General features: G+C 34.6%; 1 protein-coding gene across 6 annotated transcripts in view; it reads left to right on the top strand.

Annotated features, from left to right (window-relative positions):
• adgrb1a (adhesion G protein-coupled receptor B1a) overlaps positions 1–17,538 on the top strand; it is a 93,029-nt gene that overhangs the window by 47,417 nt on the left and 28,074 nt on the right. For all 6 annotated transcript variants that reach the window (XM_058747651.1, XM_058747654.1, XM_058747655.1 and 3 more), the window contains exons 10-16: positions 26–220; positions 316–384; positions 839–947; positions 3,947–4,090; positions 9,005–9,080; positions 9,906–10,008; positions 10,802–10,845. In XM_058747651.1, coding sequence (XP_058603634.1) covers positions 26–220; positions 316–384; positions 839–947; positions 3,947–4,090; positions 9,005–9,080; positions 9,906–10,008; positions 10,802–10,845 — 740 coding nt within the window. The remainder of the gene's footprint in view (positions 1–25; positions 221–315; positions 385–838; positions 948–3,946; positions 4,091–9,004; positions 9,081–9,905; positions 10,009–10,801; positions 10,846–17,538) is intronic.

Genomic DNA, 17,538 nt, shown 5'->3' on the forward strand with positions numbered 1-17,538 from the left:
AGGTTGTTTTTTTTACCTACTCCAGACCAGAGATCACCTGTCCAAGGCTCAACGAGGGCTTGTGGGAGATGGGGTCTCTGAAGTCATGACCAAGCTGAGGGTGACATCAAGTGATGGAACAAGCTACAGCGGAGACCTTCTGGCTATCATCGACGTACTGAAAAACATGACAGAGATATTTAGGAGGTCCTACTACAGCCCCAGTAATGCAGACATGAGGGTTAGTCAAGCATTATTTGCTTAGTTCTAAATAAAAAAACAGTTTTGACCCAGAATGCCCCTGAATGTTTCTCTGTCATGTGGTTTTGTTCACAGAATTTTGTGCAATCAGTGAGTAACTTACTGATGGAAGAAAACAGGGAGAGGTGGGAGGAAGCACAGCTGGTGAGTCAGCCTTCACTCTCTCTCTCCATGTCTGTGTGTTTATTCATTCACTCATTCATTCTTCCACTCACTCATTCATCATTCTCTCATTCCCTCTTTTAATGTTGGCATCATCTAACTCTCTTTCATTTAGTAATTATGCAAGTTTCAGCTGGTTTTAAAGGTGATTAATTGGCTAATTCTCTTCTCTTCGCTGCGCATCTTTCTTTCAGCTGTTTGTCTCCTGCTGTTTAGTTAGATCATTAGTTAGTTTACAATTTATGTCTTAAAGCAAGCTTCAGTTTACATTTTGAAGCAAGGATATCATTAAGCTTGAGCAGCACCAGCAGTTATTTTTAGAAAAATCTAATATTTATTACAATAGCATTTAAAATCCACTTACAGAATCACATAGACTATTGAAAGAAGAACTAACAAAATTTTTAACATGAAGCTATGATTTTCTTTCTGGCAGCTTGGGCCCAATGTTAAGGAGCTTTTTCGTCTAGTGGAGGACTTTGTGGACGTCATCAGTCTCCGCATGAAGGACTTCCAGGATACTTATGAGGTCACCGACAATCTGGGTCAGTTTCCGCTGACATTTAGCTAGATTCACACCTCTACAATAATTTCAGAGGGTGATGGTCATGTACGTAAGTGGTTGAATGTTTGGACAGGCAGCCTAGAAGTTGAAGCCATCCAAAAAAAAAAGAACTGGAGAATATTGTACTGAAATGTAATTAACCATCTGATGAATGATGTCCAATACTGTGGAAAGGTCTTTTAAAAGGCATTTTTAATCATTCAAGGTGTGGTAATGTATATAAATCTTCATGGTGATTATCTACGACACTTTCTCATAGTTTTTTTTTTACTATCATCTTTTTTGTGCTTGTGCTTTTAGTTACAGCACCACAAATTCACCTATATATATATATATATATATATATATATATATAGAATTTGTTTGAAATCATCACCAATACTATTACTCACACACACTTTCACACACCTTGAACATTTTCATACTCATCAGAAAGCAGTAATACACAATATCCCTTTGGAAATCATGAGCAGTCCCTGAGTTGTCCCTGTCTCTGATATGCTGCCTCACTGATTTCCAAATATGTATAGCTCTAGGCATTTCTATAGCTTTGGAATCACACTCTAAACCACACACATCTCTCTGCACACAGAACGGACTATGGTTTACTCAGCACCCAGGTTTGCAAAAACTGCAGGAAGATGAACCTTCATGGTCATACGTTGTGGGCCGCAGCTGGCAGAGTTTAAAAGGGGTGTGAGAGGTTCTGTTTACCTCTAAATCACTAAGCTACCCATGAGCTCAGATTCTCCCTTAGTGACAACACCTGTCCTACAGCAATGACCTATCAGTCCCACACAGACCTTTGAGATGCAGATGTATATGTAACACCACACATTCATCAATAGATGGAAAATAATGCACAAGAACCTGAACTTAAGAACATGAATAGTACTGTACAGACTTAGTAACAATTAGCACACACATACATTGATTAAATCTGGCCTACCAGTTCCCTTCTTTTTCACCAAGTAATTTAATGTCTCTGCTCCAACCTAGATTTTTTGAAATTGAGATTTACATCATCTGAATAAATAAGCTTTCCATTGATGAATGGTTTGTTATGATAGGGCAATATTTGGCCGAGATGCAACTATTTGAAAATCTGGAATATTGAGAAAATCGCCTTTAAAGTTGTCCAAATTAAGTCCTTAGCAATGCATATTACTAATCAAAAATTACGGTAGGAAATGTACAAAATATCTTTTTGGAACATGATCTTTACTTAATATCCTAATTATTATTGACATAAAAGTAAAATTGATAATTTTGATCCATACAATGTGTTGTTGGCTATTGCTACAAATATACCCACATTACTTATGACTGGTTTTGTGGTCCAGGGTCACAAATGTGATGTCAGGGCCATGGCCTAGTGTTTAAAACAATAATTTTGTGAAATATTACAATTTAAAGGTGCAATAGGAGATCTCGGAGAATGCTAACTTTAGCCATGATAGCATTGAAAGCGAACGTCCCACCCTCCCTGCAATCGCCGTCCAAAGCCACGCCCCCTGCACGCACATACACTCAAAGAGCAGAATACTAGTGATGGGAAGTTCGGATCATTTTACCGACTCGGACCTTTGAATCTCGTTCAGCAAAATTAACTAATCTTTTTTCGAGTCATTTAGTTCATTGTAGCAAAATATAATTAAAATGTTACGTGTTACTTCCCTAACACGTCTACTACTTACGCAAACTTTGATCACACTACAAACAATACAAAAATATAATGCTATAAGAAACAGAAAAGATTAATTCATTGTCTATGATTAGCTCACCTCTCTTATCTGACAAATCTTCGGGTTTGAGTGGTTCGTTCATCACGTGACAGCCCCGTAATGTAACCTATGCAGTCTGAGCCGCAAAGAGAATTGATTAGTTCATCTCTCGAGTCTTTCCAGTCATGTGGACAGAGAAATTAGTTAATTTACTAGCTTCCTTACAAACGGGTGCATAGTTATTATTATTAGTAGTAGTAGTAATATTGTTATCATTATTATAATGACATGATATCCACAACATATTATCACGTTCCCATGAGTTATGATGTTGTGGCCACGACAAAACTAAGTGAACCGACCATGTCACCTCACGGGCACTGTAGAACAGACTTTCAACCAGAATAACAAAAAACGTTTCTGAAGACAATCACCTATGGCACCTTTAAAAGAACTGTTTTCTAATTTAATATTTTTTTAAATGTAATTTATTTCTGTGATGGCAAAGCTGAATTTTCAGCACATGATTGTCCAGAAAACATCATAAAATGCTGATTTGTTGCTCAATAAGCATTTCTGGTTATTATCAGTGTTGAAAACAGTTGAGCTGCTTAATATTTTTGTGGATATTGTGTTAACATTTTCAGTATTTTCTAATGAACATAAAGTTTAAAAGATGTGTGTTTTTAAAAATAGATTTCCTCTGTACTGTCTGTCAAAAAAGTGAAACTACTCAGTTAGTTACTGTATTTAGTTAGTAGAAGAAAAACATGATGTCTAACATTATCTAGGCCCTGTATCTTGTAAACACAAGTTCTGAAGCTTAGATTAATTAGTTGGTTATTTAGTTAGTTTGAAAGTCTTGAAACACAAGCAGTGCAAATTTATGTATAAATCATAAGACCACTGGTATGTAAATTGTTCTATTACATTGATGTGAAAAATACAAATGACTTCATAAAAGATTTGCACAGATTTATTTTTCGAGTTTCATAAATAAAAATGTGTCTTTTGCAAGTTTTGGGAATTCATTCAGTGATTAAAATGCTGTCGTCGTGAAGTGGTACAGAGAATATGGCTGGCGGCAGAAGGCTGAGATCATAAGAGAATGAAAGCATTTGAGCTGAGAGAGTTTGTATGGGGGAGTCGTCTGACAGCATGACACTTTCTCTAGTTGAGATGTGATCGCTGTGCAGTGAGTCAGGATATTGGTGTTGCCATGGATCTTACAGTTCCCTCTGGATTCTCTCTCCAGTGTTGAGTATTCACAAGCGGCCTGTCGCAGGAAATGCAGATATCACTTTCCCCATGAAGGGGTGGAGAGGGATGGTGGACTGGGCTCGCAACTCAGAGGACAAAGTCAGAGTGGCTAAAAACATCCTGGTCACTGGAAAACCAGGTAAGAAACACAAAGTATCATACAACTGCACACATACTATATGCTTGTAAGCACTAGTGACTTAGTGGTACTTACACATGCTCCAGAAACATTGAGCCTTGGTGCTCATGTGGGAAGCACAGGTTTGAATCTGGCCTGCATTGTGCACACAGCAGGACACTATGAAATCTGTTTAAAAAAATGTTCCCAAATTCAAAAAATGTACCAATTTAATCAGTAAATTCCATTTTTATGCCTTGATTCTACTCATCTCATTCCCTTTTTTTCTCTCTGAATAATTTAATGTCTCTTCTCTGCTGTTTACTCTAGTAAAACAGTAGAAAATTGTATTCGTAACAAATCTCTGTTTGTTTGACGGATTTTATCTCCTTCGCTGGAGAGCAGATTGCTGTAGGCTGTTTAATCCTTGCCATGTCCGACGTTACAGGCCATTTAAGATGCTTCTTCCCCCGCGACTATGTTAATAGAGGAGTTGCTACTTAATCAGGAGTCGGCAGGAGCCAATCAGGCGCAATTAGGTTTAATTCCCTTTCCCATTGGGAGATCTGTTGCCATGCCACCAGTGCTGGATTGACAGGTCGTCAAGCTTTGGACATGCTGAGATGAGCTGTTATATTAAAGATGCTTTAAAATGAGGCTAGTGAGAATGGAATTTGATAGACTAAATCAAATGAAACGCATTGCAAGAGAACAAAACACTTTCGTTCTAACAAAGGATCTGCTTTTGAAAAGAACACTTTATGATTATTTCGCCAAAATTATTCGTTCACCAACAAAACACCACTATTAAAGCTGGCTTGAAATTAAAACTCTATTAAAACCTGATTTATTTTCTAAATGCATGTTACAGATCTTATTGTTACATGTAACAATTCGTCTATGTTCTCAATAACTTGCATAACTGTTATAGCGTTAGGTTGTTGTTTTAAGTCATGGTTAAAATAAAAAGTAAAAATGTCAAATATATATATACACACACCTTTAAGTAAATTAAGTACATTTCTTAAGAGGTCTTAAAATATTAAGTAAAAAAACATGAAATGAACATACTGTATAAAAAAAGAGAATTTTTTTTTTTTTTTTTTAATGAATTAAAAGATTACTGGAGTAAGATTAGTTTCTACCTCAAAAGTTCACATTTAATTCAATGTGTTACTTGCTGTTTCTTTGTAATTATTTGTAAAATTTACTAGCAATTTCTGAGTCAAAATTGTTTCTAAGTAAATCCTACACCATTTTTCAATGTAAAATAATTATTGAGAAAACTTAAAATTTCAATGTAACTCGATATATTCAAAATCTAGGTTCTTTAATTGTTATATTAACTGTTTTAGACTAGTCAGAACAGCATTTTGGGGAATTATGTTGGTCTAACATGGGTTTTTATGTAGTTTCAAGTAATTCACATTTCTTTGTGACTCAAAGGTCCCATAAACTGGAAAATATTTAGTGTGGACTTGAAAATCTTAATTTTTAAATTTAAAAACTCTCTTTTTTTAACAATGTACATTCCTCTAGTACCTTGTGTTGTCCATAAATGCCCTCTCGGGTCTCATCTGTTCTCATTATCATGGCTTTGGCATATTAGCAGGAGGGGAAGAAGGGTGGGCAAGCAGAAACCCGATTAGCCCAAGGGGGCTCGAAACTGTCACGCCCCCAGCCCCCTGTCCCCCTGTCCCCCTCCATCGGTCTATGTTCTTGCCCATGGGACCTCAGCTGCAGCCCTGGAGCTGTGGCCTCTGCCCACCGCCTGGCACCCCCCTACAGACTCTCACTCTTTCTCTCCCTTACAGCACATGCCAGTCTGCCACATGTTTTGGCATGATTTAGAGCAGTGTAGCTTGAAGACCAGATGGACTTTATGTGTATGTGTGTGTGTGTGTGTGTGTGTGTGTGTGCATGCGTGCATTGTTTCAGGTGGTTCTGCTGACAGTGATGCAGTGTGAGTGTGACAGAGGCTGGACCACTGCCCTTTCCCCTCGCTCACACTTTTTAAACTGTGTTGCTCTCTTCATTAGCACAAGAAATATCACCTTGTCGTTTCAAACCAACAGGCCAATTATGTGTATCTGTGTATACTTGTGTGAGCAATATCTGCAAGTTTAGTTACAATCACAACCATGATTTGCTATACATACATTACTGTTCAAAAGTTTAGGTCAGTAAGATTTTTTTAATGTTTTTGAAAGAAGTCTCTTGTATGCTCAACAGAGCTGCATTTGTTTGATTAAAAATACACACTGTAAAAAATGATATGATGAAAAAGTCATGACAACTTATGTTTTAAAGTTACTTTAACTCATAAAAATAATTTAAATTTTTTTGTAAGTTATGCTAGATTCAACTTGATTTTTTAAGTCAGTTTAATGTTATTGAAATGCAAGGAGAACAATTTAATTCAGTGAACTTAACATTTTAAGTTCTAACTTACTGGCACACTGTAAAAAAAAAAAGTTGAGCCAACTTAAAAGTTTGCTCGACTTATTTTTGTGCACTGTAAAACCCGACAAGTTAGGTTAACTCAAACTGTTTGAGTAAACTTATTGCGTTAAACCATTTAAGTTTTTTAAACTAACAATTATGAGTGCTCTGAACTTATTACAGTTGAGTTCACTAAAATAAGATATTGCAATTAAGTGATTAATTGAGTAATAATTGATCATTAGTGATGAACACTTGCTGTTAACAAACATAATCATGGAAGAAAAAGAAACACAAGAACAACTAACTTTAGTCACAGCCTTAGATGAAATCAACTGAAATAAAATACATTAAATCTCTCAAGATCTGATTAAACAACCCCACAAACAGCATCACCAGCTCCACTTATTAATAACCAGGCTGACTTTATTTCTGTCAGACATCTACAGAAGATCTTATTGAGAATTAACTAAGGTTTAGATGTTGATTTATTGTTTCAATTGAAGTAACCATGTTAGAGATCAGTGTCTGCTTTAGTTGGGCTCTTGACCCTTGATTTCTGTTTTAGTTTTTCTTCCCCCTCTTTTTCTCTGGCTGTTGTAACCATGTGTTCCTGAAACATGTTTGTTATAACTCAAAAGCCCAGAGAAAATGATCAGTAGTTGGTTGTTATATGTTTATAATGACAATCATCTGTTAGCGAACTGATCTCATTGTGTGTCTAATCTCTGATTAAATGGATGTTGTATTGATTATAGTAAAAGTGATTCTGTGACAGTCAGTTAATAGAAAGGACTTTCCAAACAGTTTGGCCACAAAAAGTTTTAATCTATGGTAGCAATTAGACTCACACAGACATCAAGAATCAGCTTGTGAACCTCAACAATGGTGACCATTAAAAAAAAAGAAAAGAAAAAAAAAGAAAATTCATGCTGCAATGCATGCTGGGTACTAGCATAGTACAAAACTCATCCATTGATCCCAGCATGCATTGCTGCATGATTGTTTCTTTGTTTTTGTTTTTTAAATGGTCACCATTGTTGAGGTTCACAAGTGATTACTTTTTTTTTTAACTTGACATGATTAGTTGAAACAACTAATACTAAAAAGTCCAATCAACTTACAGAGAGCAATTCAGCGTCAGTCAGGATTTTACAAAGTGAGTTGAAATGACTTGTATTTGTACTTTGATTATACTTAAAAATTTAAGGCAGCCACAAAACTTAAGTTTTTAAGTTGAAATAGGTGGAAATTTTTTACAGTGCAGTAAAACAGCAATTTTGATAAATATTATTACAATTTGCTGTTTTCTATTTGAATATATTTTAAAATATAATTTATTCCTGTGATGGCAAAGCTGAATTTTCAGCAGCCATTACTCTAGCATCCATTGCCACATTATCCTTCAGAAATCATTCTAATATGCAGATTTGCTGCTCAAATTTATATTTTCTTATTTTTATCGATGTTGATAACAGTTGTAATGCTTAGTATTTTTGTGGAAACCATAAAAACTAATTTCTTTACTGTAACTTTTAATCAATGTAATGCACTCTTGTTGAATAAAGGAATTATTTTAATATTTTTGTGTAAACCATGATGCATTTTTTCGCTAGGATTCTTTAATGAATAGAAAGTACAAAAGAACAGCTTTTATTTAAAATATCTATATTTTTGTTTGTCTTTACTGTCACTTTTGATATATTTAATGCATTCTTGCTGAATAAAAATATTAATTTCTTTACAAATCGCTCTGACCTCAAACTTTTGAACACCAGTGGGTGTGCGTGTGTGTGTGTGTGTGTGTGTGTGTGTGTGTGTGTGTGTGTGTGTGTGTGTGTGTGTGTGTGTGTGTGTGTGTGTGTGCACCTGGGATTCCCTACATTATGTGTACCAAATGTCCCTTCAAGGATAGTAATACCAATACATTTTGATCTTGTGGGGACATTTTTTGGTCCCCATGAGGAAACAAGCTTATAAATCTAAAATAGCAGAAAGTTTTGTGTGAGGTTTCGAAGGTTCAGTAATGGGAAAGAAAATACAGTTTGTACAGTATAAAAACCAATACTCCTATGGAATGTCCCCATAAAACATGCACACCTGTGTGTGTGTGTGTGTGTGTGTGTGTGTGTGTGTGTGTGTGCGTGTGTTCATTAAAAAAGGATAACTCTTGGAACACACTGTGTATTTGTGTGTGTAATGAAGGTCTGTGCAAGCATATGTTAAGTGATTAGTCATGTTGCCCAACTCATAGATGAGAAGCTGCAGGGTAAAATAGCGAGAAACAGGAAGAGAGAGAGCAACCTGCAATCTCACCTCCAGTTACATTACAGGGCTCTAAATAAAGGGTTTGATTACACACCAATCAAGTCTGTATCTCAATGACCTCTTATAGCATTTCTTTTCCTCATCGCTTTGCTTTATGCCTTTTTATTTAACAGGAACTGAGGTGATACTGTATATCTGTTATGTGTGTGTGTGTTTGTGTTATAGATGAAGATGACGCCTCGGCATTTGTGACTGGTATCGTACTGTACAGAAACCTGGGCAGCATTCTCTCTCTACAGAGGTGAGACTTTGCTTTCATTTTATGTTGAGACTTTGTGCATTTCAATTGGATTCTCTCTCTGTTGCTGTTTTCTTGGTTTTAAAGAAAGACCAAGCTGCTACACTTTTTCAAGTTTTAGCATTATTTGAGCTAATGTAGTGATAGTTTTCATACCATTATAGTCAGATTTTATGTTTTATTTAAAATATTTTCAGAGCTATATGCCTAACCAAACAGTTAACACTGACTAATGAATAGAAAAAAAAAAAATTCTCAAAATGTCTTTTATGCCCATAGAAGAAAGAAAGTCATAAAGGTTTGGAATGACATGGCAGTGAGTGAATGAAATTTTCATTTTTGGGTGAGCTGTTCCTTTAAAGGGACTTTTAAAAGGACACTGCAATATCAGAAAGAGTTACATTAAAAAAGACATAAAAAAACACTATTTGCCTCGTAGTAGTTTTATAGCCTTTCTGAATATTTGAAAATACATTGAAATATCTTTAGGGTTCAACAGAAAGGTTGGTACTTTTTGATCTGTCTGTTTTCTGTCTTTCTCATTTTTTTTTTTTTTTCTCTTATTTCCTGGAATGTGGTGATTTTGAAACAGATATCTGGTGACACAAAAGGTGTCAAAAAAGAATATACTCTATGATCAAATGACATGCACATTTACCACAGCACAAAGTGAAGTGTCTCATACTATATATTTGTCACATGGGAACATGGCAGCTTCTTTGAAGGTCGTGACCTCCTCTCTTCTTCCTCCTTCTGTTTTTTTTTTTTTTTTTTTTTTTTTTGCAGTCCTCCTCATGTTTTCTCTCATCTCTCTCTGTATTTTCACAGAAATAGCACAGTGCTGAACTCCAGGATGATCTCTGTGACAATCAAACCCACTCCCAGCTCCCTCTCAACTCCATTAGAGATTGAGTTCTCACACCTTTACAATGTAAGTCAGTCTGCCCTTTAAACCCATATGTTGCATCAAACGCAATATGTGTGCAGTCTTGTTCCAATATTATTCAAACTATGGCTTTGTCACTCTGACACATTAAAATGAATTCATTTTTAATTTTATTATTGTATTAGAATTCTTCAAGCATGTGAATTTTTCTCTGTACAAACTGTAGGATGATATTTAATTCTAATTAAATTTTAATAAAAGTAAGTAAAGTTGATTACTTTTACTTTATTTAAATTTTATTTTAATTACTTTCTAGTTTTAAGAGTGTTCAGCCATTTTCAAGAATTTCACTATTTTGGGGGAAAAGATTTTAATAATTTTCAGTTTTGTTTGTTATCATTTTTTATTTATTTTTAAATTTATTATTATTATTCCATTAATTATTTTCAATTAAGGTTGTGTTTATATGTACATAAATTTTATTTTTTTTAATTTTAATTGTCAGTGTTCTCAATATTGCTGTTATTCCTGTCTTGCTTACCTTTTTTTCCAATTTGTATAAACTTAATAGACTGTTAGAAAATCCAAGATTTCAACACACAGAATCAAAAACCACTTGAAAAAGTCCACTTAAAAGCAGATGGCTATGATCATAACTTTATTCCAGGACATGAAAAAGAACTGCTTTAAATAAAAAAATGTTTTGAAGAAGTTTAATATTTTAAGATTTTGGGTAGTCAAAAGTGCCCCTACTTGAAGAATCACCAATACATATTTGCAAGGCAAAATCACAAGGTGACATCCTTCTCTGCCTCTCGCCCTCTTACTGTCTCCACAGGGTACCACAAACCAAACCTGCATTTCATGGGATGAGAATGACAGGTGAGAAGCCGTTTATTGATTTAAATCTGTTTTTGCTGTCTGCTGAGTTTTGCGGGAAATCTTCAGTCACACAGTAGGGTGTATTTTCCAAGGCTTAGGGAGGTGTGTGTTTATAAAGGGTTAGAGACAACATGCTGTAGTATGTTAAAATATTGATGCAATGTCAGTGACAAGAGATGTTGAATCCTGCAGATAGCTGCCTTGATCTTCACTTGACCCAGCACTGACTCTACTTTGACACCAGATGATTTTTTCATGCCACATTCCTTCTGTACTGTACACACATCAGCAGCAATTATGGAAAACACACTTCCAATTAAAGCAGAGAAGAGACACACAAAGCAGGCTACAAGAGAAAACAGTTAGAAAGAGCACAGAGAGGGAAAGAGACAAGAAGGTTCTGGCTGCAGACATGCACTCTCTGTAGAAGAATGGAAATATGTTGCAAGGATAATGTCGTATAAGTGTTTTAGCATGTTAACACGAGGTACTTTGGTGGCTGTAGACATTTTATTTTTATATTTATGTTGGTTTGTATATTCAAGATACACAACCAGTATTGGTAAAAGCCAAATGTGCATCACAAATATTTAAACTGATTGCTGTGATACCGGCCTTGCAAACTAGTACTGTTGGCTCATTTATAACTAGTTTGGCTGCAGATTGTCCAAAAATATTGTTAGAAAAGATGATGGTAGAAAGATGATGGTAAATAAATCATACTACCATATGAAAACTTTAATTTTTGTATCAGTGTCTTGGTAGTACTTTACAAAACGGCTCGATTTGATAATCCAAGGTATCATGAACCTATTGTGAACATTTTTATATTTATTTATTTTTTTTTTTGCAGCATTTATTAATATAGGGTAGTGCTGATTTATAAATATTGTATTGTTTGCCATCACTGGAATCTTTAAAATATATTTATAAATATATTCATTTTACAATATATTTAAAAAGATAAATAAGGAAATTAACATATGAAAACTTAAAAATGTTAACTGAACCCATATTTTAAACACTGGTGTACGGTAATTTCTAGAACTTTACATGTGAAAAGTGTATTAGTATATATAGAAATTAACATTAATATAAATTGAACCTTATTGTAAAGTGTTTTTGTATTTTAGTATTCTAAATACATGATTTTTAGTATGTATTTAGTATGTATTCTGTGAGTGTGTTAGAGAAATAGCAGTTACACAGATGTAGAATTAATCAAATGTGTCCTTTATATGTTTCTATTTATCTTAAAAAACAGTCCTCCTATGAGCTGCATTCAGATCTCAGGACGTTTTATGCGCTATAAAGTGTGAACTGAAGGTTTAAATTTATGAGTAAAGGATTGGCACCTGACATTCAAATGGAAATCCATCCTGTCATCTCAATAATCATCTCAATCATCTAAATGAATGAATGCTTAGCACAGACATGATTGGTACATCTTTACCAGTGCCGAGAAACATAACAGGTAAATCCTGACAGCGTCACTCTAAGTGCTTCAGCTGCGGAATTTACATCTGAATGATTATTGTCACATTCAAAATACACACCGAAGAGCTGAAATAGGAGAATCATTATATTACCATGAGAATAAGTTCGGTTTCATTAGCAAACATGAACAGAAACTTATTTCTTTTTTTTTCCTCTGCAGAGAGAGCAAGCAAATTGAGACTACGTCTCTGAAGACAGATTCTATTGAAAGAGACAAACAGACGATCAGACAGACGAGCACCAGAATTACGTTGTACTTTAACAAAGAACCGTGGGCCTCCTGGTCATGCTTGTACTTTCACCCCCTACACATCCATCTGTTTGCGCTCTCTTTTAAAACTGCAAAAGACTAGTTTGTGCTCATAGCACTTAATGTAGTGTGGGTGGAACATTTGCATTTAGATGGGTACATATAGATATGTTAAAGATATAAAGTTTTCTGCCGTTGCCTCAAGGGAGAACAGACTGAGAACAATAGAATTTAAAAATATGAAAAAAGTGCAAAACTCACTGGTGTTGTTGTTGGCTATCAGAGCATTGCTGTGCCAGTGCTAAAGTGCTTCATGTGGTTTTTAGTGTATTTCTGGAGTGTCCTGTGTGGTTTCTTGCTGGTGAAAAGTCTGGAGTCACTACTCACTTTTCTTAAGATAAATTCATACTTTTATTTAGCAAGGATGCGTTAAATTGATCAAAAGTAAATTGTTTTAAAAAAATCTATTTTGAAAATATAATGTTATTCTTTTGAACTTTATATTTGTCAAAGAATCCTGGAGGGGGAAAAAACAATAACATTATTAATCAAACAATATTAAGCAGCACAACCATTTTCAACATAATTAAAAGAATAAGTAGATTTATTGAACACCAAATCAGCATATTACAATGATTTCTGAAGAATCACGTGACAATGAAGCCTAGATATATAAATAAAATAAAAAATAAAAAATCTGCTTTGCATCACAGGAATAAATTACATGTTATACTTTATTTACATAATATTTGACAATTTATTATTTTACTGTATTTTTGATCAAATAAATGCAGCCTCAAAAACATTAAAAATGTGAATATTATTTTAGTCCTTAGTATATACAGTAGCTAAATGAGACTATCAGCCTCAAAAACATTAAAAATGTGTATATTATTTTAGTAGTGTATATATTTAAGTAGTATATACCTTAAATAAGACTATGAACAATCTTTTTGGACAAAAAAAAATATTATACATACGATTTCTTAGAAGAGTAATAGTACACCAAGCACCACTTATAACACAATAATGCAGAGAAATGAGAAGAAAAGAAAAGTCAAGGAGAATGGTGACAGAGAGGAAGGAGTGAGATAAAGGGAGCGAAAGAGAGAGGCTGAGAGACAGGAAGAGGACAGTGAAATGTAATCTGCCCGCATTGAGCGAAGGGGAGTGTGTTCGGTACGAAATTAAAATCCATCTTGGACAGCTGCTATGATTAATGAGTTCATATTTGGGAGAGAAATTGGAATGTGAGGAGGCGTCCTTGTCACTGACTGTCTTTTAGTTAACAGCTTTAAAGAGTGTGGGCTTTCTGTTGACTCACACTTCAATCACACGCTAGCATTACAAGCCAGCCCTTTTTTTTTTTACATGATCTTTTACATGATCCATCTCATTCATGGATTTCATTGAGGCATTTTGCATGCATTTACTGCATGCAGAAAAAAATAAAATAAAATTTACAATACTATTTTAATATTGTAAATACAAATTTACTTTGAAATTTACAATAAAAAAATCAGCAGCTGTGGTTGCCAGAATTTACTATAAAAATACAGTAGCAACATTTTAGGTTTTATGGATTAAACAAATTTACAATAAAATTTAAAAAAATCACGCATGGAATTTTAGGAATGTTAATTTACATTTTGCACTGAAAATTAATAGATTACTTGATCTTTTTCACTTTCATAAACTACATTTAACAGTATTTTATTATATTTATTACAGTTTTTCAACATATAGTTAGGGAACTTACCTTTAACCAATTAACAGGGTTATTTTTTGTTAATTAAAACTATAACTTAAAATATTTTTGTTAACTGAAATAAAGCTGAACTGAAATAATATAAACATTAGATGAAATATTTTTAGTAACTTGCTAAGACAATATTTCATATTATATTTAATCAATATTTCATTAAATAAAATTAAAATTAAAATTGAAATAAAAATAAAGTAAACCTAAATAGCAATATTAAAAAAGCCAAAAACTAATAAAAATGACAAAAGCACATAACAAAATTACAAAAAATCTAAATGAAACCTGAAAGTATAAAAATAAAAGCTAATTCAAGATGTGGATAAAAGTATAATAGCATATAAATAATACTAAAATATTCATTTTGCAGACTTTTACCATTAAAATTACAATATATATATAGAATATATATATATATATATATATATATATATATATATATATATATATATATATACAGGTGCTGGTCATATAATTAGAATATCATCAAAAGTTGATTTATTTCACTAATTCCATTCAAAAAGTGAAACTTGTATACTATATTCATTCATTACACACAGACTGATATATTTCAAATGTTTATTTCTTTTAATTTTGATGATTAGAGCTTACAGCTCATGAAAGTCAAAAATCAGTATCTCAAAATATTAGAATATTACTTAAGACCAATACAAAGAAAGGATTTTTAGAAATCTTGGCCAACTGAAAAGTATGAAAATGAAAAGTATGAGCATGTACAGCACTCAATACTTAGTTGGGGCTCCTTTGCCTGAATTACTGCAGCAATGCGGCGTGGCATGGAGTCGATCAGTCTGTGGCACTGCTCAGGTGTTATGAGAGCCCAGGTTGCTCTGATAGTGGCCTTCAGCTCATCTGCATTGTTGGGTCTGGTGTCTCTCATCTTCCTCTTGACAATACCCCATAGATTCTCTATGGGGTTCAGGTCAGTGAGTTTGCTGGCCAATCAAGCACAGTAACACTATGGTCATTGAACCAGCTTTTGGTACCTTTGGCAGTGTGGGCAGGTGCCAAGTCCTGCTGGAAAATTAAATCAGCATCTCCATGAAGCTTGTCAACAGAAGGAAGCATGAAGTGCTCTAAAATTTCCTGGTAGATGGCTGCGTTGACTGTGGACTTCAGAAAACACAGTGGACCAACACCAGCAGATGACATGGCAGCCCAAATCATCACTGACTGTGGAAACTTCACACTGGACTTCAAGCAACATGGATTCTGTGCCTCCACTCTTCCTTCAGACTCTGGGACCTTGATTTCCAAATGAAATGTAAAATTTACTTTCATCTGAAAAGAGGACTTTGGACCACTGAGCAACAGTCCAGTTCTTTTTCTCCACAGCCCAGGTAAGATGCTTCTGACGTTGTCTCTGGTTCAGAAGTGGCTTGGTAGCCCTTTTCCTGAAGACGTCTGAGCGTGGTGACTCTTGATGCACTGACTCCAGCTTCAGTTCTCTCCTTGTGAAGCTCTCACAAGTGTTTGAATCGGCTTTGCTTGACTGTATTCTCAAGCTTGCGGTCATCCCTGTTGCTTGTGCACCTTTTCCTATGCAAATTCTTCCTTCCAGTCAACTTTGCATTTAATATGCTTTGATACAGCACTCTGTAAACAGCCACACCTTTCAGTAATGACCTTCTGTGACTTACCCTCTTTGTGGAGGGTGTCAATGTTCGTCTTCTGGATCATTGCCAAGTCAGCAGTCTTCCCCATTATTGTGGTTTCAAAGAACTAGAGATACCCAGAATTTATACTGACCAGCACTTTATACTGTCATTTATTCAAACTCAAATGTAAATATTCAAATATTTTGAGATACTGATTTTTGACTTTCATGAGCTGTAAGCTCTAATCATCAAAATTAAAAGAAATAAACATTTGAAATATATCAGTCTGTGTGTAATGAATGAATATAATATACAAGTTTCACTTTTTGAATGGAATTAGTGAAATAAATCAACTTTTTGATGATATTCTAATTATATGACCAGCACCTGTATATATAGTTTTTCAAGCTTGCTTTTCTCATGCATCTGCACTTGGCATGTTCTCTGCAAACATGCACACTACAGCTGGACTGGAAGCCCATGATCCAATTACACAGCCGTGCTGCGCTGTCTTTATATTTGTGTGGTCGACACAAAGTCTTAATCATATCACGCGCAGTGTCTGTGCAGTGGGTGATAATATATTGAGTTTCAGGTTTATGTGCTAATGTTAACACTGAGCCCTCCCCTGGGGCTGCAACACGCTGTGCTTCCAGCGCTATACTGTTTGGCCCTCAGCGCTCCTCAAGCCCCAGTGCATTATGGGTATCCCAGACTGCAGAGCTCTACCGCACAGTGGGTTTGGAATGGTGCCGGTAACCCTGGGTTTGTGTGTGTGTGTGTGTGTGAGTATACTGACTTCACGTTGCAGCTGCATGAAGAGGATTGATGGCTTGCTATTAGGATCAGTTGTGCATAGAGTGGGTATGTTTTGATATGACTTTCATATCACTTTCATTGATGTCATTATGAGGTCTTTGTTACAATTTTTTGAGCGTTAGATCAGACTCAGCCGAATCATGCTGTCAAGAGGATTCCTCATCAAGATTATGAGATTGAAATTTGTGTAGGTGGTGTAATGGACTAATTACTGAGTAGCTTTGGGCAGCGGCACTAACTGCAACCTAAAGGTTCACTTGTATTTATGATATTCATGCTTTTATTGTCATCTGCTTTGGTGCATGCAAGTTTCATGGGAAGCATAAAACAGAATAAATTTCTTGCAAAGAATAGAAAGATGTGGATTAATGTTCCTTTGGGTCTTATGAAAAGTCAGCTTTTGACATTTATTTTTAGCGTATGACTTAGTGTGTGTAATCTCTCCATATAGTATAATATTCTGTGATATTTTAATATCATTCACAGTTTTCTATTACAGTCAAAGCAATACTGATTCAGAAATTCAGAACATTTACTCTTCATTGAGTAAATGTTAAGACTTTACAATAATTATAATGTTAGTTAATAAAAATACAACTGTTCATTGTTAGTTTGTGTTGCTGTAGCTCATGTGCATTAAATAATATTAACACAACATTTAATTTTAGTAATGTGTATTAGTAAATGTTGAAATTAACTAATTAATTAATAAATTATAAATGAAGTTTCGTTAATTAATGTTAACA

Source organism: Onychostoma macrolepis, chromosome 16, assembly GCF_012432095.1.
Source record: "Onychostoma macrolepis isolate SWU-2019 chromosome 16, ASM1243209v1, whole genome shotgun sequence".
Lineage (NCBI taxonomy): Eukaryota > Metazoa > Chordata > Actinopteri > Cypriniformes > Cyprinidae > Onychostoma > Onychostoma macrolepis.